Raw genomic sequence first — 21586 nt, forward strand, 5'->3', positions numbered from 1 at the left:
AACTGCTCGCTTCCCACGGCAGAGCAGGAATGACAGGCACACAGTGGGGAATGCCCTTCAGTTTTCACAGGACAATGTTCCTCCTCAGCACCACATCACAGTCAACCTCTGCCATCTTGATTCTGCCACAAGGATGCACGTGAATTCACTGCAGGGTTCCACCATGCTCTCAAAGTCCCCCACTTTATCTGTGACTATATTATGATTTTCCTATCTCTTGAGTCCTAATTGGAATAAAAACAAATGTATATTTCAGTCTGTAATTATTTATAACAGGAACAACTGTGACATCTCACACAAAAGCAAATGCCTTCAAGCCATCACGGCTTTGGTTTCAACTTGTTATTTTCAATGGGAAGAAATGAAAGTGCTTATAAATATGATCTAATGCTTCAATTTCCAAATCTATTCAGAGATTTTACATTGTCGCTATAATATTCATTATGTTTGTCCAGTAGGATGTTCCATGTGTCAGAAAACAAATTCTTAAGGATGAACTGGAAACATTTCTTTTCATCATCCCTCTTCTCTATTCCCCAATGACTACAAATTAAACTGAGTTCTTTTTCATTTTCTTTGCAGCTGCCAACACTGTGGAATTGCTAAAACATTTTTTTTTCCCTGCAAGAGAGAATCACAACTGTGGTGAAGCCATCATTTTGCAGAGAGACAAACATTATAAGCCTTTACAAGGCTTTGCCTAAGACTTTAAGTTTTGATGCCAGCAAAAACATACCTAGAATGTGGGGAAGTATTTCTGCTTTTGCCTGTTGATGCCAGATTAAGTGACTAAATCAGATTAAAGTTATTTATTGCTTGGGAGCACACCTTTTAGTTTGACTCAGCTTTGGTCCTTAGAAGCTTTAGTAAACGTTCCTAAATGAAGCCCTGGACCTATGAACTGTTTATTATATATTTCTTCCCAAATGAGAGAAAAAAGAGCTACAGCAATGACAGCAAAAAACCTAAATCAGGGACCAGTGATCTCCACTATCCCCAATTCTTTGGAGCAGTGGGAGGTGGTGAAGTTAAGACTCTGTGTTCCCAATGCAGGGGGCACAGGTTCAATCCCTGGTCAGGGAACTAAGATCCCACATGCCACAGGGTGTGGCCAAAAAAAAAAAAAAAGAAAAAAGAAAGCGCTGCATGGAATTCGGGGTTTTTGAGCACAAGCCCTTGTTCTCCTTGCTTGGCCCAGCAATAAACCTTTTTCTGCTCCGGAAAAGAAAAAGCAAAAAGAAAGTGCAGCATGCATTTAGCATCACCTGGTGCTGTGAGTGCATTCGGGCTGTAAAGCTGAATTGAAATTAGTATGAACAACAAGCCTCTAAGAAAAGGGGGGGTGAGGGAATGAAGCCACACCAGGTGTCATTAAAGAGGCATCTGTTTATCACCACCCAGTCTCACGAGTCCAGGGTGATTCATAGGCTTTTTGTGAAGAGAATATGTGTTGTGGCAAAATTAAATGTATTTTGATACTTGCATGCAATATTTATCTACCTGCAATCAGAAAAAAAGTTGTCCTCATCACTCTACCATGTATTACTTTTTCAATTTCCTCTTAGTAATGTTGTTTTTTAATGTTCTTTAGGGTGAGACCACTGAATTTCTCATTTGTCACGACAAAGACCATAACTCATTAGAATTATGCTGATGAGTCTTTCTCATAAAATTGCATCCTCATTTTCATGGTGACCAATCTGCACTCTTACCCCAACCATCAGGCAGGGTTTTTTTAAGCTTTTTTAAAAAAATTAATTTATTTTATTTTATTTATTTTTGGCTGTGCTGGGTCTTCGTTGCTGCGCGTGGGCTTTCTCTAGTTGCAGCGAGCGGGGGGCTACTCTTCGTTGTGGTGCGCGGGCTTCTCATTGCGGTGGCTTCTCTTGTTGAGGAGCATGGGCTCTAGGCACGTGGGCTTCAGTAGTTGTGGCTCGCGGGCTCAGTAGTTGTGGCGCACGGGCTTAGCTGCTCCGTGGCATGTGCGATCTTCCTGGACCAGGGGTCGAACTGTGTCCCCTGCATTGGCAGGCGGATTCTTAACCACTACGCCATGAGGGAAGCCCCATCAGGCAGGTTTTGATAGATGTTAGCATAGAGGGCCACTGTACTCTTCCAGTTGTGGTTTCTCATAGTTTTCTGGTTCCTATTTTAAATGTCCCTCAAAGTATATGCATATTATATATATATAATATGTATATATAACAATATATATATAATATATAAATATACACGTATAATATGTGTGACATGTACTTATATTTATCTAGTACTTCAAATTTGGTACGGGGAAAATGTTAATTTATCATGACAAACAAACCACTAATATAATGATTTTCCAACTGTCCTGTTCTAAGATCAACAACTCAAAATTCATGCCAATAGTATGAAGTTTGGAATTTTTAATTACAAAGCATTTTTTTTTGATGTGGACCATTTTTAAAGTCTTTATTAAATTTGTTACAATATTGCTTCTGTTTTTTTTATGTTTTGGTTTTTTGGCCACAGGTCTTGTGGGATCTTAGCTCCCCGATCAGGGATCAAACCCACACCCCCTGCATTGGAAGGCGAAGTCTTAACCACTGGACTGCCAGGGAAGTCCCTCAAAGCTATTTTTGAAGTACAGCCTTATCAGGAATATGTTTCACAGTCATGCCAGATGAATTCATTCATATATATTGTTAAATCATGTAGAAGCTGGCATAAGGATACTTACATTGAAGAACAATGGAGATATTTAAGTCATAAAACAATTAACTTAATCCACAACTCAGAATTAAAAAATAATCTGCTTAACTTCTCTAAAAGATTTGGGACATTTCTAGCAATGTTTATGGTACCAGATTTGGTTTCTGAGACGGATTCTTTCTTTCTTTTTTTTTTTCCCCCCACATCTTTATTGGAGTATAACTGCTTTACAATGGTATGTTAGTTTCTGCTGTATAACAAAGTGAGTCAGCTATACACATACATATATCCCCATATATGTATCTCCTCCCTCTTGCATCTCCCTCCCACCCCTCTCGATGGTCACAAAGCACCGAGCAGGTTCCTTCTTAACACTTTCTGATTCCTCTAGGTTTGGACTGCAGGAACAAGTCTACATTATCCCCATTTCTAACGTGTTATCTTCATGTGAGCTGAGAAGGAACAGAAACTCTACTTTTTAATATTTTAAAATGTATATGATTTTGTGATCTCAAAAAGATCAAAATGAGTTCTCAGAATTCTGAGTAGCATGCCATGTTCCTCCCTTCTGTGTTCACCTAAGTAACTTGTATATCACCTTCTCTTTTTTAAAAATAAGAGACTTTTTATTTTTTGGCCACGTTGAGCAGCTTGCAGGATCTTAGTTGCCCGACCAGGGATCGAACTCGTGCCCTTGGCAGTGAAAGCTCCAAGTCCTAACCACTGTATCACCAGGGAATTCGCTGTATATTACCTCTTAAATGTAAATGATTTAAGTATCTTTTTTCTTAAGGATGTCAACTATTATATTAAAAAAACTTAAGTCTGTCTTTCATAACCAATGATACTGAGAGGATCCTCACACTAAAATCCAAATTTCAACTTGCAATGAAATCCTCAAATTCTGTGTGAATTTAAAACAGAGTTTTGTTTTCCTAGCTGTACATGTATCACTAAATCTCTTCCTTACGGTTGCCTGGGAGAGCTTGCTAACGTCACCTGGAGATTTACTGAAGGTAGATTGAAATGTTTTTATTCTAGAGCATCAGAGGAAATCAACAGTAGTTGAATGAACCTTGCAGGTAAAACCCCTGTGGCCCTTCTTTTTGATTAAATAAAGTACAACACTTTGTTATAAGGAAAAGTGGATGCTGTCAGGTCCTCAGCCACGTAGTCATGATATAGAGGCAAGCTAGACATCACTTAGCCTTCTGTGCTGATAATCTTGAGAAAACAAGGTAGTCTGCTTACCCTGTTACTAATAGTGTGAGCAGTGGACTGAAAATCATCAAACTGGCCCTCTCTGCATGCTGGGGCGACCACGGGTTTCAGAACCCAGGTGGTCAAGAGAGCAAGGGAGAAGCAGGGTTCGCCTGGTACATGCTATGTACCTGGCACTGCGCCAAGATTCCACACCCTTTATTGCTTTTACTCCTGACAACAAGCCTGAAATGCTAGTACAGTAGTTTCAAAAACTGAAGAAAGTACCGGAGATGGAAACAACCTAAGTGTCCATCATCGGATGAATGGATAAAGAAGATGTGGCACATATATACAATGGACTATTACTCAACCATAAAAAGAAATGAAACTGAGCTATTTGTAATGAGGTGGATAGACCTAGAGTCTGTCATACAGTGTGAAGTAAGTCAGAAAGAGAAAGACAAATACCGTATGCTAACACATATATATGGAATTTAAGAAAAAAAAATGTCATGAAGAACCTAGGGGTAAGACAGGAATAAAGACACAGGCCTACTAGAGAATGGACTTGAGGATATGGGGAGGGGGAAGGGTAAGCTGTGACAAAGCGAGAGAGAGGCATGGACATGTATATACTACTACCAAACGTAAGGTAGATAGCTAGTGGGAAGCAGCCGCATAGCACGGGGAGATCAGCTCGGTGCTTTGTGACCGCCTGGAGGGGTGGGATAGGGAGGGTGGGAGGGAGACGTAAGAGGGAAAAGATATGGGGATATTTGTATATGTATAACTGATTCACTTTGTTATAAAGCAGAAACTAACACACCATTGTAAAGCAATTATACTCTAATAAAGATGTAAAAAAAAACTGAAGAAAGTAAAAGAGACCAATGCTATTTTCATCAGATACAGTAATGCTAGATGGCATTATGCTTAAAAGCATTTCCATATAAAACTTCGATATACTAAATAGACCCTACTTTGGATCAGACACCCTAAGTAGATTAAAATATATCCAGGTGGGGAGAGCATGATATTTATGGAATGACCACTATGCGGCAGGGAGGAGAGCGGGCACTTAGACGTGTGATGCTGAAAGCAGCTGCCCTCCGAGGAAAGCAGTGCTTTGAAGCAGCCAGATCTGGGCTCAAATCCAGGCTCTTTCACTTTTTTTCTAACTCTGTGGCCCTGGGAAGCTGGTTAACTTTTCTGAACCTCTATTTCCTCAGCTGTAAATTAGACATAATAGTGCAAGATCACTGTGGGAATGAAATGAAATGATGAACTTATGCACCATGCTTATGAATAGTGTATTAGCTTATACGAAATACTCTATATTCATTCAGTCCACAGATTATATTACTATGTTTATGCTTACTGTGTGCTCTTTTAGCCACTGGGATACATCAGGGAACAAAACAAAAAATTTCAATTATTATTAGAGCACAGTGAATAAGAGTGAGCTCTGATATCAGACAACACTGGGTTTGAATCCTGACATTTCCAGCTGGGTGATCTTGGAAGTTTCTTAATCTGTACAATGGGGATAAACCATATTCCGTGGTTGTGGTCATAATGAAATGAAACAATATACTGAATGTTAAAAAAAAAAGATACCAATTAACTTATATACAAAACAGGGACTTCCCTAGCAGTCTAGTGGTTAAGACTCCGAGCTCCCAATGCAGGGGGCACAGGTTCAATCTCTGGTCGGGGAACTAAGATCCCTCAAGCTGCGTATGGCGCCGCCTAAGACATTAAATAAATAAACACAAATTTTAAAAAACCAGAAATAGACCCACAGACATAGAAAACAAACTTATGGTTACCAAAGGGGAAAGGGGAGGGTGAGGGATAAGTTAGGAGGTTGCGATTAACAGATACACATTACTATATATAAAATAGATAACCAACAAGGAGCTACTGTAGCACAGGGAACTCTACTCAATATCTAGTGATACCTATAAGGGAAAAGAATCTGAAAAAGAATGTATATATGTATAACTGAATCACTTTGCTGTACACCTGAAACTAACACAACATTGTAAATCAACTATAGTTGAATTTAAAAAAAAGAAAAAAATATTGAATACTAATCACTCTTTGGCGTGTAGAAAGTGCTCAATAAATGGAAGCAACTGATTAAATTTATTGTTGTTAAATACCCCAACAACCCTGAGCAGATGACGTTGCTGTCATTGCAAGGAAGAGAAAACTGAGGCTGAGTGAGACTAGGTGCCTTGCCTGGGGTTGCAGAGCTGCTTGCGGATGGAGTCTAATTTGAAAGCCTGTGCTCTTTACCGTGGGCTGGCTTCCATGTGAGCACATAGACATTTGCTTGTTCTGTCTCTGTTACCCTGAGACTGGATTATTGTGACCATCTATTGACAAGTGTCAGATCAGGGGTGTGTAGTGTGTTTTCCTTTGTGTGTCTGTGTTCTGCTTGAGCGATGCCATTTACTTGCACATATAAAGCTGTATCACATCTTGAGTTTACTGTTGTATTCTAAACCCTTCACCTTGTGACGTCTTCTCGGCATCTACTTAGATTGTTCTTTTTACAAGGTGGAAAAGTGTTAGGTGGTGAGATGAACAGCAATTTGGAGCAATGTTCTATGGATAATGCATTATATTCAACTGGATAGTGCGAAGGCTTACTTCTGTACATTTGAACTTGAACCTGGCTCCTCTCACTTTTCTGAGTTGGGACTTTTCCATTGCTACCTATCTCTGATCTATTTCTCATTTCTCTCTTATTGGCCTGTAAATTCATGATGTGATGCCTACACCTTTAAGAAGAATGCATCATGTCAACAACTTGTGGGCCAACAAGAAAGTTGGGTGCATTACTGGGCTTATGGCGTAGTAAATGGTACAATGAGCATTTATTGGGAAGTTGACTGCATCTCATGTGTGAATTTGATGTGTTCACCTCTCTGCTTAACCATAAAAATTGTCTGCAGAAAAAGCTGATATTGCTCTAGAGATGCTAAGTCAAAATTCAGCACTTCCGCTCTTTCCTTGCCCCTGACCCAAATCAAGTTTAATTTTCATTCTTTAGTTGGAAAAACTGAGACATAAATAGCTTCTACTTCCTCCCCTGACTTTTTACTAAAAAGAGAGCCATCATCAAGGTAGAAGCTAGTGGGAAGCAGCCGCATAGCACAGGGAGAGCAGCTCGGTGCTGTGACCGCCTGGAGGGGTGGGATAGGGAGGGGGGAGGGGGGGGAGACGCAAGCGGGAAGAGAGATGGGAACATATGTATATGTATAACTGATTCACTTTGTTATACAGCAGAAACTAACACACCATTGTAAAGCAATTATACTCCAATAAAGATGTTAAAATGAAAAAAAAAAAAAATAGCCCGTTGCATAGTCTTTGTGATACTGGATTTGGTTAAAGTGATTTATCAAATAAATAACATTTCCTCAATTATAAGACCCCCACATAGTTTGCATTTGTAATATTTGTGAAATTAGGCTGCCCCAACAACTGATATATCTGTTTAATGTGCTAATATTTTCTTCCATTACAAAAAAAAGCTGTTATTGATAGTGTAACTTAAGATCAGTCGTTTCTTAGACTCACAATACAGAATTAGATATTTCTCTTTTTCTTATCAAGGGTTTACCTCCTTAGAGGGGCAGCTTCCAAAGGGAAACATCTAACAATGTATAGGGCCTTGCCACTTTGGGAGCTTAATCAATTCTAAAATCATCTTGCTGTGTCATACCACAAAAAGCACCAGTCAAGGATTCCCTGGGATAGCGTTTCCTCCTTAGCTCTGAAAGGCTCACTTTGGTGAGCGCCCATATAAAGCACAGACTTCTTTCTTCATACTTCATAGTTGTCCTCATGGCTAGGATGCCTTGCTGGAAGGCAGGGGCCCTACAGTCCCTCAGACCCTAACTCCTTGAGGCTGATTTTCTCTGGCAAGATGAAGCAGAGATCTGAGGTCAACTTTTCAAGATCATCTCATTGCTTTAGACACTTCCTTGCAAGTACTTCTCTAGTTCCTCTGATCAGCAAAAATAATAATGGTGAGAATATCGATTACAATACTCTATATTTATTTTGGCAGATTTATAGCTCTTTACAGTTTTCCAGTGTGTGAGGATTTATATATCTTCAAGAGAAATTTCTGAGGCTGACAGGGCAAGAATTACAGTTCCCGTTTGTAGATGGAACGGTGAAGCTTCTGGATTTGTGACAAACCTATGGAGCATCTAGAAAACGAACCTCAGAAAGTGACGGAGGTGCGGGAGGATGGGTGTGGACTTTGGGCTCACATTTCAGTTCTGCCACTTACTAAAAGGTATCATCCCAGGGGCACTTCCCTGGCAGTCCAGTGGTTGGGACTCCGCTTCCCCTGCAGGGGACGCACGCCGAGTGGCATGGCCAAATAAAAATAGTACCATCCCAGGGAGCTGCCTTAACTCTCCCAAGAGTTTGCTCATCTGCATAGCTGGGATCATCAAACCGGTGGTTAAGTGCCCAGTGGGACCACAGATGACACCTGCCCCATGGTGAAGCCTCAGTGCCTGGGAGCTATTATTTCCATTATTCTTTTCTAGAAGTCACTTAGCCTAAAGGAACATTCAGCTTAAACCTAGCACTGCTCTAAGACGTAAGATGGTTGAAGAGTTTTGCACACTGAAATAAATTCCATGAACGTTAGTGATATTATTTTGCCATAAGTTTGCACTAGTTGGAATGTAAACTATGCTAGTGAAACAAAGATTCAAGAAGTCAGACTAGCTTTGAGGGAGCTTGGAGTCTTATAACTTATGGCCTGTCCAGAGTTGCAACTGTTAATTAGGTTACTTCCTTAGTTAATTGGCCCCTTTCCCATTTTTAGCCAGAAGGGTTGTCCAACTGTCTGGAGCCAGATGTCTACACAAGAACACATTTCCCTATTTCCAGGAAAGCGAAATGCTCATGGAGGAAGAATTTTCTTAAAAAACGCAGTGGCCAGAAAAAAAAATGTGTCAGCACAACAATCCAAAGCTCTGCTTTAGATGAGAGAGAACTTGGTTCTCTCTGGCTCAGTCCTCAGAGGTGAATCCCCCAAACTGGATTTTTCATTCTCTTTCTGCCCACCCCTTTAACTGTATAGGACAGACTGCCCTGCTGCGTTTTGCTGGGGGTCGGGGGGAGGCAGAAAGAAAGATTTCTGAGGGTACTTAATTTTCCAGCTCTTTTTCTTAAAATTAATTTTTATTGGAGTATAGTTGCTTTACAATGTTGTGTTAATTTCTACTGTATAGCAAAGTGATTCAGCTCTACATATACACATATCCCCTCTTAAGCTGGCAAGCTGTTTGGACTGATGACACTAATGGGATTAACCCTTTTACTTCAGAAATGCAGGCAGTAAGGAGGGGACCAGAGAGGGAGAGAGGGGCTACCTTTCACCCGGCAGCAAAGGTTGGGCTGAACAAATTCACTGTCATAAGGAGGGACAGAGCGCGCTTGTGCAGATGGCCCTGACCGGCTCTGAGACCTGATTAGGTCCCGCGTGTCAGCAGCTGAGCCACTGCAGAAGCAAGGCCTCCCATCAAACCCATCTCCTGCGAGGACCCCTTCCCCCTTACCCCTGCCCGGTCACTGCAGGTGACAAAACTCCAGACAGCGCACCGCAGCGGGGGGTCTGGGGGCCGCCTCACGTTTCTCTGTCTGCCCTCGGTGCTCGGATTGCAGCCCCTGGGAGTTCTTCCGAGCGGTGTGTGATCCCTTCTTTCTGCAAACGTGCAATGCAGGTGTGTGCACTCAAAACAGCAGCGCAGAAATCACCGCGAAGCCCCCGTGGCGGAGCAGAAGCTTCCTTGGAGGCGGTTCCTTTTTGATTGAAGTCATTGTTTCACATTCAAAGACGTGGATAGGGATGCGTGTAAGTTCCCTCCTGCAGCATTTCCCAAAGTGTAAATTCTACGAGATGGCGGGTGGACAGGGAGTTTGGGAAAAGCGGGGTTAAAAACGTTAAAAGGGGTTTGGGGCGCGTCTGGTCGGTGGGGCGGGCCCCCTGCCCGGCCTCATGCATATTCATCAGCTGCTGCGCCTCCCCGCGTCGCACCGGGAACCCCCTTTTGCTTGGAGTCTTGAGGGACACGCTGCTTTAACGCAACGGCCTCTCCTGAAATGAGGAGATAGAGCTCTTAACTGGGCTCAAAGGGGAAATCTGATATGTTAGTGGAAAGACTGAGGTGGTTTATTGTGGTCACTGTTTCATCTTTATTACTTGGGTAAAGCCAGGGTAAAATTCGTATTATGTTACTAACTCCATAAACATAGATTTCCCAATCTCTAGAATGAGCGGATTGAGAAAATGTTACTCTATTAAACAATGCTAGTTGATATGTATTTCACTAATATGATTGAATTTTTACACCTTTAGAAAACTTCATATAATATTTGCCAATGAGAAAGTAAAATCTTTTTTTTAATTGAAGTATAATTGCCTACAACACTGTTAAGTTCCACATGCACAACATAGTGATTGGATATGAGAAAATAAAATCTTTTGTCAGATCGTTTTGGATTTTGGTTTAGAAAATATGGCCGAACCCATTCGTTGAGCTTATTACATACATAGATTGCTCTGTTCATAGTATCTCGGGGGGTGGGGTATATACAGATGCCAACTCTGAATTTTTAGATACCGACACTGAATTTTCAACAAATTGATTCTTATTTATGCAAAATATCTAAATAATATATTCTATTTTTGTATTAAAATGGTATTCTGTAATATGATCTTGTAGCTTTTTAAAAAATCAATATTTTGTAGTAAAAATGCAAAACTTGCACGAAAGGAATCACCACTTTATCACAGTAATCACCTGGGAAAGGGAAAGAGAGGAATGGAAGGTGTTTTAAGGTCTTAACTGTTATCAGTAATGTTTCATTTCTTTTAAAAATAAGCAATAGGGACTTCCCTTGAGGTCCAGTGGTTAAGACTCCGTGCTTCCATTGCAGGGTCTGTGGGTTTAATCCCTGGTTGGGGAACTAAGTTCCCCTATGCTGTGTGGTGCGGCCATAAATAAAATAAAATAAAATAAAGTAAAAATAAGCAAAAGAACTGAAGCTTGTATGGAAAAAAGTTAGTATCTAGGTGGCTGAACAAGGATGTCTTTTGTGCTATTTTTTTTTGTTTTTTGCAGTACTCGGGCCTCTCACTGTTGTGGCCTACTCCCGTTGTGGAGCACAGGCTCCGGATGCGCAGGCTCAGCGGCCATGGCTCATGGGCCCAGCCGCTCCGCGGCATGTGGGATCTTCCCGGACCGGAGCACGAACCCATATCCCCTGCATCGGCAGGCAGACTCTCAACCACTGCGCCACCAGGGAAGCCCTGTGCTATTTTTTATGTAAAAAATTATCTTTTGTCTATACATTTAATGTGTTTCATTATAAAATATGAAATGCAAGAGTACCTGTGAAACTCCCTAAATTTCCAATCAACTGGCTTTAGCTGCATACGTCTAATGCGTTGGTTCTAGTCCCACTGTCAAAGCTCCACACTCGATCTCCTTTGAATAAAGTTTAAAATTAGTTTTACTAATGTGGGCAGCTGTGGCTTTTGTTAGTTCTCCTACACAGACAGACCTAATCAAGCCACAGAGGGGCTCAATGGACACATAAGTTCATTATATCTCAATCTTTTGGCTAAGATTTGCATTTATTATAACTTTATCTTCCTTCATCTTGTAGTGATTCTCTCTAAAAGATTCTCATCTTTCTATTTAAAATTATGTGTTGAGTGACTTTAGCAAGCCAGAGTTCAAGGTCAATTGCTTCTTCATCCTAAAAAAATAGCTATGGCATTAATTTATGGATCAATTAATGTAATTTACTAAATGCTTAAGAGCTATCAGGCACTGTGCTAAGCACTCTTTCTGCTATTATCACGTCTAACCCCACACGAAAAGTATGTGAGAAGTCTTATCACTCCCACTTTGCTGATGAGGAAATGGAGGCCCAGGAAAGTTCTAGAACTTATCCAAGGCCACTGGGCTAGAAATGTGTTCCCATCAGACCTATGTCCCTTAAAGCCTATATTCTTAGCTACTCTATTGCCTCTAGAGATGCTATTGAGCTCATTATTATTATAATTCTGAGGGACATCCCAATGTCAGCATCAAGTTCCTTCCATTCTAAGACATGTATTTCTCACCACTTCGTAAAGTTATGATATTGGAATGGTCTTTCCACTTGGCACTGGTGGTGGTCCTACCTCTCCATCCACCTGTCCAGCCTAGGCTACTGCTAGGATCAGCAGATTGTTTTACTTTAATCGTGGCCTTGTGGTCATTTAGGAAACAGCCCCTATCCTACAGCATGTCCTTCCTTCTGGCCAAACCAGCTGTGCTCAGCCATCGTTTATTCATATCATGCTGTGTGTATTCTTGGGTAACCTGAGTAGGTAAGTCCTTTTAATTATTTTTCTTCTTTTTATATATAAAAGAGTAATGTTGTTTAGTTGATTCTTTTTTTTTTTTTTTTCACTCGACTGGCTCTTTAAAGACTGAAGGAAGGGTTTTGGGCTTGCCTTGCTGCCACTTACGAAAATTTCACAGTGGTTGAGAACTAATTTCATCAGGAAACATTCTGAGCTTCAGTTAAAATGTAAAATGCTTTCTTTAGCCCCAGGTTAAAATAAAATTTCATTTGCTTTTACTTTTCTGCAATAACACCAACAAGGAGATATTGCCAGGGGCTCGAGGGAAGCCAATTCTATAGCTAAACAAATCGATGGTAAATCTACTTGCCAAATCCTGAACATACCCACTGAATAAGTGTTAGGAACACACACACACACACACACACACACACACACACACCCCTATGGAACCATCCAGGGTAAGGATGAGATTTCCCTAACGGAAATTAATGTCCTACTATTAAGATTCTCACGTTCTCAAACTCCTCACACACAGCAGGTTTGTGTGCACAGTTACAAACCGAAAACACACAGCTTCTTAATTAATAATAACAGGTACCATTTATTGAGTGATGGTATTATTGAATGATGACTATGTGCCTGACCCTGTTCTAAGACCTTTAGCCTAGAAGCTGGCGCCATAACAATCCCCATTGTTCGGATGCAGAAATTGGGGCACAGAGAACGTAAGTCAATTGCCCAAGGTCTCACAACTGGTGCATGGCAGTCTGGTTCCAGAGCTCATTCTCTTTGCCTGTAGACTGTACTGCCTCTGCTGTATATCCAAAGAAAGGTTTCCAGAAAATACTAGACAGACTCTAAACCATGATGATGACAATGATGCTAATTAGGATAATCATTTATTGAGTCTTTGATGGTGTACTCAGGCGCTATGGTAGGTTTTTTTCCCCACACATCTCATATAATCTTCATAATCTAGGGGCTTAGTTTTGATTATTTTTATTTTATAATGAAACCAAGGCTCAGAGAGCTCAGGTAATTTGCCTAAGGTCACAGAACTAGTTATTGTCTGACTTTGGATTCAAATGAGTCTATAGCTAGCGCTCATGCCATTGCCTAGCTTCCACACCCGTGTGAGTTCCTGATTCAGTGAGCAAAGAGAACCAAAATGTTCTTCTCAGCACTGCGATAGCCATTATCAATTTCATTATCACTGATTACCATTAGAACACTTGGTACCTTCCCACCTCAGAGTGAAGCTGCGTGTGATATAATTTTAAAATACTTTAACATCCCTGGGTAAGATATGTGCTTTGTGACTTCGGAATGTATTATTTTGTTAGAATTATTCACTCTTTGGACCAGTGTCTGACTTCTGAATTAACTGCAAATGAATGGCAGGGTTAGAAGGGTATAAAATGTCTGAAGTTGTTCCTCCATATTTGCTCATAACTACTAGTTGGAAAAAAGGAACATAAAAATTCCTTAACTATATCGAAATTTACTGAGATCCAGTAAATGGAAACATAGTCAGATTCCAAGACAAGGAAGCAAAACTACAGTCCCAGGTGGTAGGATTTCTTGAGAGTCTAAGGCCCTAGAGCTTGAAGGAAGATCTGGGCACGTCTCGCTGTGCGGGCATCTGCCCAGCCAAGAAGGCAGACCGAGGACCACCTGCCCTCCGAGCGCGACCCACTAGCTCAGTCTGCCTCATAGGGGTTGAGTCAGAGTTTTGAAGATGAGGCTCTGGTTTAGGAAGGTTAAGTCATTGCCCTAATGTCGTAAGACCAAAAAGAGGTGGAGCCTAAACCCACTCCCAGGCAGGTCTGAAATCGGCCAGGGCTCTTAACTACTGAGTAATCCCACTTAGGTTTCCAGGGAGCAAAGAGAATCTTAGCAGGGGGAAGCAAGGATCAGGGCCTTACTGATAACACAGTGCCCCTGCTTGCAATCATCAGACCTACCGTAGCAAATTATCAGTGGAGTGAAACATGCTTTTCTAACTTAGGTTTAGATTTTAATGTTACTACTCCCAGGTGAACTTGCAAATTAAAAAAAAAATAGTTGATGTCAAGAACTCAAATGAAAGAATCTCTAAATATATTTAGAGTTTTCTCTTTGTATCCTTTCTGGGAAAGCTCCATAGAGATTTCTAAGGAATTGAAAATGGGCTGCATGTAGTAATCTTAGTTTACATGGTATTTTGAACATGGCGATTGCATTAACCTGATTCCAATGTATTCTTACCTTTTGTACCACATTAACACAAGCCAAAGGAGTATATACACACACACACACACACACACACACACACACACACACACACAGCCCAAATAATATTTGCCTTTTGGGGGATATAATTTGACTACTTTGTAAGGTTCAGATAGGTATCTTTGTGCCAAGAGGTGCAGGGCATGCACCTTCTTCTGGGAAGATGATGGTGTTTATATTACAAAGATTTAAAAAAACCTATAGTGCTGCATCAATGTGGCCAATTCCTCTACTTTGGAAATGGGAGCATCTTGGTCTCTTCTTGCACTAGGAAGGGGACACGATGCCATTGGGATGTGTCTAAAACTCTCAGACAAGACTTTATAAGTGGCCATGATTGATTTCTCTGTTAAGTTTGTTTTACTTTAGGAGGTTTGTGTACCATATCAAATCAACTATTGTAACACAGTTTCAAAAATAGAAAAATTAAGGTTAAAATCAACTCTTAATGTATGCAGAGTGCCAATCAAGCTTCAACTTTGAAGCCCATTTCCTTAGGGGTACTTGTGGGCTGGGAGCCCCTGGGATGGGGGCTGGCCAAGGCCACACAAAGCAGAGGTTGTAACTCTAGCCCCTGAGAAGGAGGTGGATTTGTAACCGGCAAAAATGATCAGCCATTAAATCATCAGAAGACTAAACTAATAATTCCTTCTAAACAATAAAGGATTTTCTTCATCACAAATACTCAAGAGGTGGGGCACAGTAGTACATTTTACTTGGACATGGAAACAAGAAAAACCAGAGGGAAATACACATCAATGTTATGCTGTCTATCCTGAACTCTTAAAATGTACATTTCAAGGGTCGGCGCCTGGCAGGAAGGAAACAGCATGTTCTATTTGGGGCACAACTCCAGGAAACAGCTACCAGGACAGACCTGATCTGAGTATGGCGTATAGATATTAGAACCAACATTTCCTCCACATCAATACCCCATCCCTCCAGAAATCTTAATAGGCTTTTGAGAGCCTCCATTTAGAGCCAGCTGCATAAAATGATCCTTTGATGAAAAGGGATTGGAACAAGGGTTAAAGTCGACATTGAAAGGTGACCGTGGAGGGCACGGTATTCATACATCCCTCCTTTAATATGTGTGGTGTGCACCTGTGATAAGATGATTCATTACCTGGGTCCGCTCTTTGACAAGCTCCATCGTTCAGGCCTCAGGGGTTCTGATGGGACAATCCTGCACCCGCCCAGGAAATACAACAAGATCCACTTTTTTTTCCCCCCTGGGATGTGGATGGAGCCGGTTTAGCTTATAATGCATCTCTATTTACTCTTTATGTAAAATAAAGCAAGGTTCAAGACACCTCAATTCCTGTTCCCCCAGAGCAGGCCAAGCATAGAGGAGTAACCTCACTGCTGGGTAAGTAACCTGGGAGGAGGAATCTCGGCAAGCTTGCAAGCTCCTTCTCTCTTGTGTTTCATCATCAGAAACAGCAACATTTGAGAACCAGGTGCCCTACCCAGCGAGGCTGGGCTCTGTGTCAGGCCTTTGAATGGAGGGCACCCCGACACCATCAGCTTCAACCTCTTTGGCTCTGCACGCAGCTTTCAGGTTTACTGGGGTCTTGAAGAGGGACCACCTTCATCAAGAAGCCCCATCAGCATCTTGGTGGTCGCGATGCGGGCACAAGAGCAGTGTGAGGGAACAGACGTGCCTGATGGTGACATGAGCAAGGTTTAATGGCCCTAGCAGGCTGAAGTAAATCTACAAGCACACGAGAGACCGCTGAGGGCTAGTGAGAATCAGCAAGTGGCTGGGCACGTCGGCGACTGGCGGTTTTGGGATAACTCTAACTCGCGCCTTTTCTTTTTTACCTTTACAGGACATCCTGAATTGTTTCCCATCACCTCCGCATACATCCAGAAATAGCTTTCTTAAGGTTAATTTAAAAATCTTAGAGCAATTAGGGAAGGAAACTTACCAGTCTCCTCCAATACCCAAATTTCCAAAAAATGAAAAAATAAAAAAAAGCAAAATGGAAATCTTACTTGTAAAATGTAACTGATTTTTCTTAGAAAGAGTCTCCCAATCCTGAAAAGTAATTTCTTCAATTAAGGTCATAACATGAGTCATCGTATAGAAATAAAACCAAAATAAAACTTAGTAGACATTCCAGGGGAAGAAAAAAAATCTTGCTTCTAAATTAGAGAAACACCTCCCAACCCTTCTCTTCTTGACGTTGCTGGTCAACATTATTTATTTGCCTTGTACAGCTGCGGTTACATATCACTGTCATGCAAAAGAAATTCATTTCTTTTCCAAGTTCAATCTGCCATAAAAATTCACTCTTGTTCCCATCTCCCACTCACCTGTCCTTGTGCATTAGTAACTAGTTGACCTGTGACCCCCTGCAGACTGGAGAGGGCATTGCCAAAGGCCTGTGAACTTGCTATGGAGCCCATGGCTGCTGCTGCTGCAGCCGCTGCAGCCTGACTTGCTAGTGGATTATTAACCAGCTGCAAAGAGAGAAAAGATCAGGGTGAAACCACCAAGACACGCACAGCACACGGAAACAACATTCACTTGTGGGGGGAAAGTTATCGCTCCAAATGGCTCATGCAAAGGGCCTGGGGAACATTCCCTCTGAAGCTGTAGGGTTTGGGAAAGGTTGGAAATGAGGTTGGAAGGGAAATATTCTCCATCAACACTGGGCTGCTTAATGGAGCCTGGGTTTGGGAGTCGCCCCAGGAGGGAGGAAGGTGGGCCCCAGGGGCGAGGTGGGACCTTAGGATCTTCCCAGGTGGAGAAATAATTTTGGAGAAGTCCCTGGGTTTTGTTTGCTAGACTAAATAAAACTTGGAGAAAAGGTCTTCTTTGCTTGAGGCAACCAGACTGAATGTGGGATTAAAACAGGATGGGAGTAGGGGTGGAGGAGAGGAAGAGATTTTAGGGATTTATGCAAATGAGTTTATCATTTTCATTTGTGAATTGCAGTTTCATATCTGGTAAGGCAGACGCCTCACCCCACGTCCTTCTCCAAGGATTAAGGAAATCAAAGTCAGGAGAAATAGAAATCTCCAGCCTCTGTGCTCTCAGAGGCTAAGTCTAGGGTTGGGACTTTTGGGGGGGCTCACTTGAACCATGGAATTCAAGGTCAAGGACAAAGGTCCCCTGGTGAATGGTCAGGTTGACATCAGCTTGCTGTTTTAGCTCATATACGGCCTTCCCTTGGCCTCTTTGCTGGGACAAGAGTGAGCTAGGGAGGAATTTGACAGGGGAATAGTGGCGGGGCGGGGTGGGGGGAATGGGGGGTGGAGAGAGCCACCCAAGGAGGAGGTTATGGCTGCCAAATTTTGTTTTTCTGTGGAGGCCAATTCAATATTCTTTATCCTGCCAATTTTCCACGTCACAGGTTTTCAGGCCTTCTGACCATGAGGCAGAAGTGTAGCTTGAACTAAAATCTGCATTTAGGTTAATGACTAGATATAAATGCAAGAAACATTTAAACTATTTTCACAGTAATGGTTTTGATACATGAATTTCATTTGTATTTATTCCAGGGTGTTATTTTTTCCCATATAGTTCCTCTCAAGTACAGCAATTGTTGTGTATAATAATGCATTTTCCATCACCAGTTCCCACATCCATGAAATTCCTGCATTTAGCAGAAACCTGCCACGACTAAGACTTGGTAGAAAAAATTTAATGCCATACTTAATTCAAGTCCTAGAAGCTCTTTTAAAGATGCCTCTTTTTTTTTTTTAACTTTCTTCTTTACTCTCTCTTTACTGTCTCAGTTTCTTGTCTTTTTCTTTCTTTTCCTTTTTCCCCCCCTCTTCCTCTCAAAACATATTTTATTACTTAATTCCTTTGGAAATTTGCCTAGAGTTTATGTCATCTGATGAGGATGGAAATACTAATTGTCAGAGGAAATATCAAAAAGGACAAGAATTTAATAATTCTCCCCCCATTAATGTGATATCCTTATCTTATTGGTTTCTTTATTCTTTTATAACGAAATTTCACAGCACTAGTTCTACAGTCATTCCATTGACCCAGCACATTTTTTTTAGCAATGAAAATCCACTTTCAGCTCATTACATTATGTGTCTTTTGCCTTTATCTCTCTCCTAAAAGATAATGATTTTCTTTTTAAGGAGAAAAAAAAAAATTCTCATTCATTAGCCTAAAGAGAAACCCTGTCTTATCCCAGATTACCACCATGGGATTTAAAATTCAGGTTGGCCTTGATCTTGGTTTTCTGAGGATATTTGTACAGTGTATAGGAGGCAAGTAATGGTATATGCTGAATGGAAACTCTCCTTGTTTTTGGCTTGACTCCCTAAAGTGGAAGAGTTTATAGTGTGTTCTTTTTTTTTCACTTCCAAAGTGAGATGACCACTTGAGGAATACCTTCCCCAAATGGCCAGGATGGACACTGCCCAGTGGTACACAATTCTCAGGTCACGTGCCGGTTGCTATGTTTACGTTTCTTTTCATGCAATACGAGCTGAAATCATAATGAAATTCCTGAATTTCAGGGAGCTCTCAAACCAAGCTTCTTAATCTCAAAGAAAGATTAAATTATGTGCAATTTGGTTCTAATGTTGAATATGCAATTTTGTCCACGAATTTTGAGTGAAACATTTAAATCAGTACCTACAGAATGCTTTCTAAAGAAGATAAGACAATGCTTCCTATTTAATGAAGAGAAAATATTTTTAAAAATTGGAAGACATTTCCCTGACATCTAGGTCAATCAAAAATTCACATAGGAAATTTTGGAATTACTCTCTGGATACAATACAATAGTGTAGATGAGAATTCCCAACATTTAGGACACTAGTGTGTTGTTCAGCAATAGTCCCATGTAGTCACAATAAATTCAGGTATTATATGAAGGATAAACTGTTGTTCTGAATATAAAACAAAGCACCTACTTAAAATCAGCCTCTGGGCCTTTGTGTTATGGGGCCAGGAATGGGAATACTTCTACTGTTTTGAAAGATTGCTTCAGCGACCATGGATGTACAGATTTTATTTTTTAAACGTTTACTTTCTCTATATCCCGGTCCTAGATTGAAATCCAATCTGTTCCTGTTTTTGCAGCCTTTCTCTCTTAATGAAGCAAATGCCAACTCGATGGCTCTCTTACTTGCATCCCTAGGTCTTTGTGAAGGGTGCAGGGCTCTGGGGAGATGCCTTGCTGGCCTCTGGAAGCAGAGTTGGAAGTGAAGGCAGGGGAGTGAGTGGTATATACAGAGACCAGGTACAAGTCAATCTGTAAGCTGACAGCGTTTCAGATGGACCGTTGGTGTTGTCGATGGATGCAGCTTCCTAAATATCTTTTGGCTTTTCTGTCTGGAACTGCCAAGGCAGGGATGTAATATGCATTAAGATACGTGGCAGGAACGGTCAGGAAACCATAAGTGTTCTCTTCATCACCTTGGGTCATGTCACTCTGTATTGTCCCCAGTCATGTCCTATTAGCAGTGTTCCTCTCAATACTCCTTCTTGATTGGAGACTCGGGGGAGATTTGGACAGTGGGGAGCCCAGGCACAATAAATGCATATAATGAGCATGTTAACGTTCTAGGACCAACTGGATGTTTTGAAGGCACTGCCAAGCGTATGCCTTCAGATCTTTCATTGCCAATGTACCTAACCAGCAAAGGATGGCCCAAATGAGGTCTGACTGTGCTACATACTTGTGTTTGCAATAGACCAGTTCGAAAGACATGCTGCATTCTGGTGCACGCTTGTTTATAAATGTGGTAGCTCTCAAAGCAGGATTTGCATAGAGAGTCCTCATGTCACATCCAAATGGATTCTGGGCCCTGAATACATCAAGCTATAGTTCTATAAGTCTCAGATAGTCTAAAAACCTACTAATAGAAACACTAATTCCTTAAGACAGCCCCCTGAATTTTTGAGAATAAAAATAACAGGATAATAAAACAAAAATAGTTTTGTACCGGTAAGCAAAGGCTTCAAGCCTCACAGAGCCTGGTCTATCCATTCATGCAGTTGAGGGCATCCGCTCTGAAACCAGACTGCCTTGGCTTGTGACCTGAAGTAAACCATGCTTCCTACTCTCATAGGTTAAATGGGTGTAAACAGGGCACCCCTGTTCACAGAGTTATGATGAGAATTAGACGAGATAACATATGCAAAAAAGTTTTGGAATGATACTTGGCGCATATCGTGTTCTAAAACAGTGCTACAGCTATTATCCTCGGAGTTCATAGTGTGCAGCAGGATTCTGAACTGATTAATTTATCAGAATTAGAACTCACCTCCACAAATATCTTTTTACTCTGGAAGTAATGTGAACACAGTAACTGTAGTCTCCATTTTTATACTTTAAATTGTACTTTCTAATTTTATTTTGCTTATTTTAAAACAGTAGCTTGAAGAAAGCGATTAGCTAAGTAATGTGATTGTTAGATGAGATGAGTTGTATAATTGAAAAGATAAATATGGGGTTTAAAGATATTTCAGACTGGAGGACATCTGAAAGAAGTAGTTAAAGCATGACATCACCTGCTGGCCTCTCATATTTGATCACGTATAGAGAAATGTATAGAGAAAGCAGTGTTTTGATTCTGAGGCCAGGGTAGGTAGGTGGCAGAACAGCAAGAGAAGACCTTTTTTTTTTTCTGGTCTGTTTTATCTCACGCTTAGTTTACAACATTTGTTAGGGTTCCAGAAGGACACCCATTTTGCAGTTTAATTCCTGCCTCATGTCAAACTATGGTGAATGAGTCTATCCCACAGTTGTTAATTTGATAGTGAAGGCATGCAGGAAGTAGATTCATAAAAAACATTTCCCTTGGGATTTGCAATGGTTGATTTCTCCATTCACGTATCGATAGGGATATTGGGTAGTCATCTCATAATGAGAATAAATCCATATTCCCAAATCCATAGGGCTCTATGCACATCCTTATTATCTGTGGACACTAAGTGGTGATGGAAAGAAAAACTCTGATACAGTTTCTTCAAGGAGGACTCTTAGATGGTGTCATCTGTGTGGCGTCACATAAATGTCGCCAGAGATGATGTGGTGGGGT

At 41.1% G+C, this 21586-nt stretch overlaps 1 protein-coding gene across 2 annotated transcripts in view; it reads right to left on the minus strand.

Moving 5' to 3' along the window:
- The window catches only part of POU6F2 (POU class 6 homeobox 2), a 450704-nt gene that overhangs the window by 35625 nt on the left and 393493 nt on the right, over window positions 1–21586 (minus strand). For both annotated transcript variants that reach the window (XM_067745520.1, XM_067745521.1), the window contains one exon: window positions 16883–17029. In XM_067745520.1, coding sequence (XP_067601621.1) covers window positions 16883–17029 — 147 coding nt within the window. The remainder of the gene's footprint in view (window positions 1–16882; window positions 17030–21586) is intronic.

Source organism: Pseudorca crassidens, chromosome 8, assembly GCF_039906515.1.
Source record: "Pseudorca crassidens isolate mPseCra1 chromosome 8, mPseCra1.hap1, whole genome shotgun sequence".
In the NCBI taxonomy this organism is placed as follows: Eukaryota; Metazoa; Chordata; class Mammalia; order Artiodactyla; family Delphinidae; genus Pseudorca; species Pseudorca crassidens.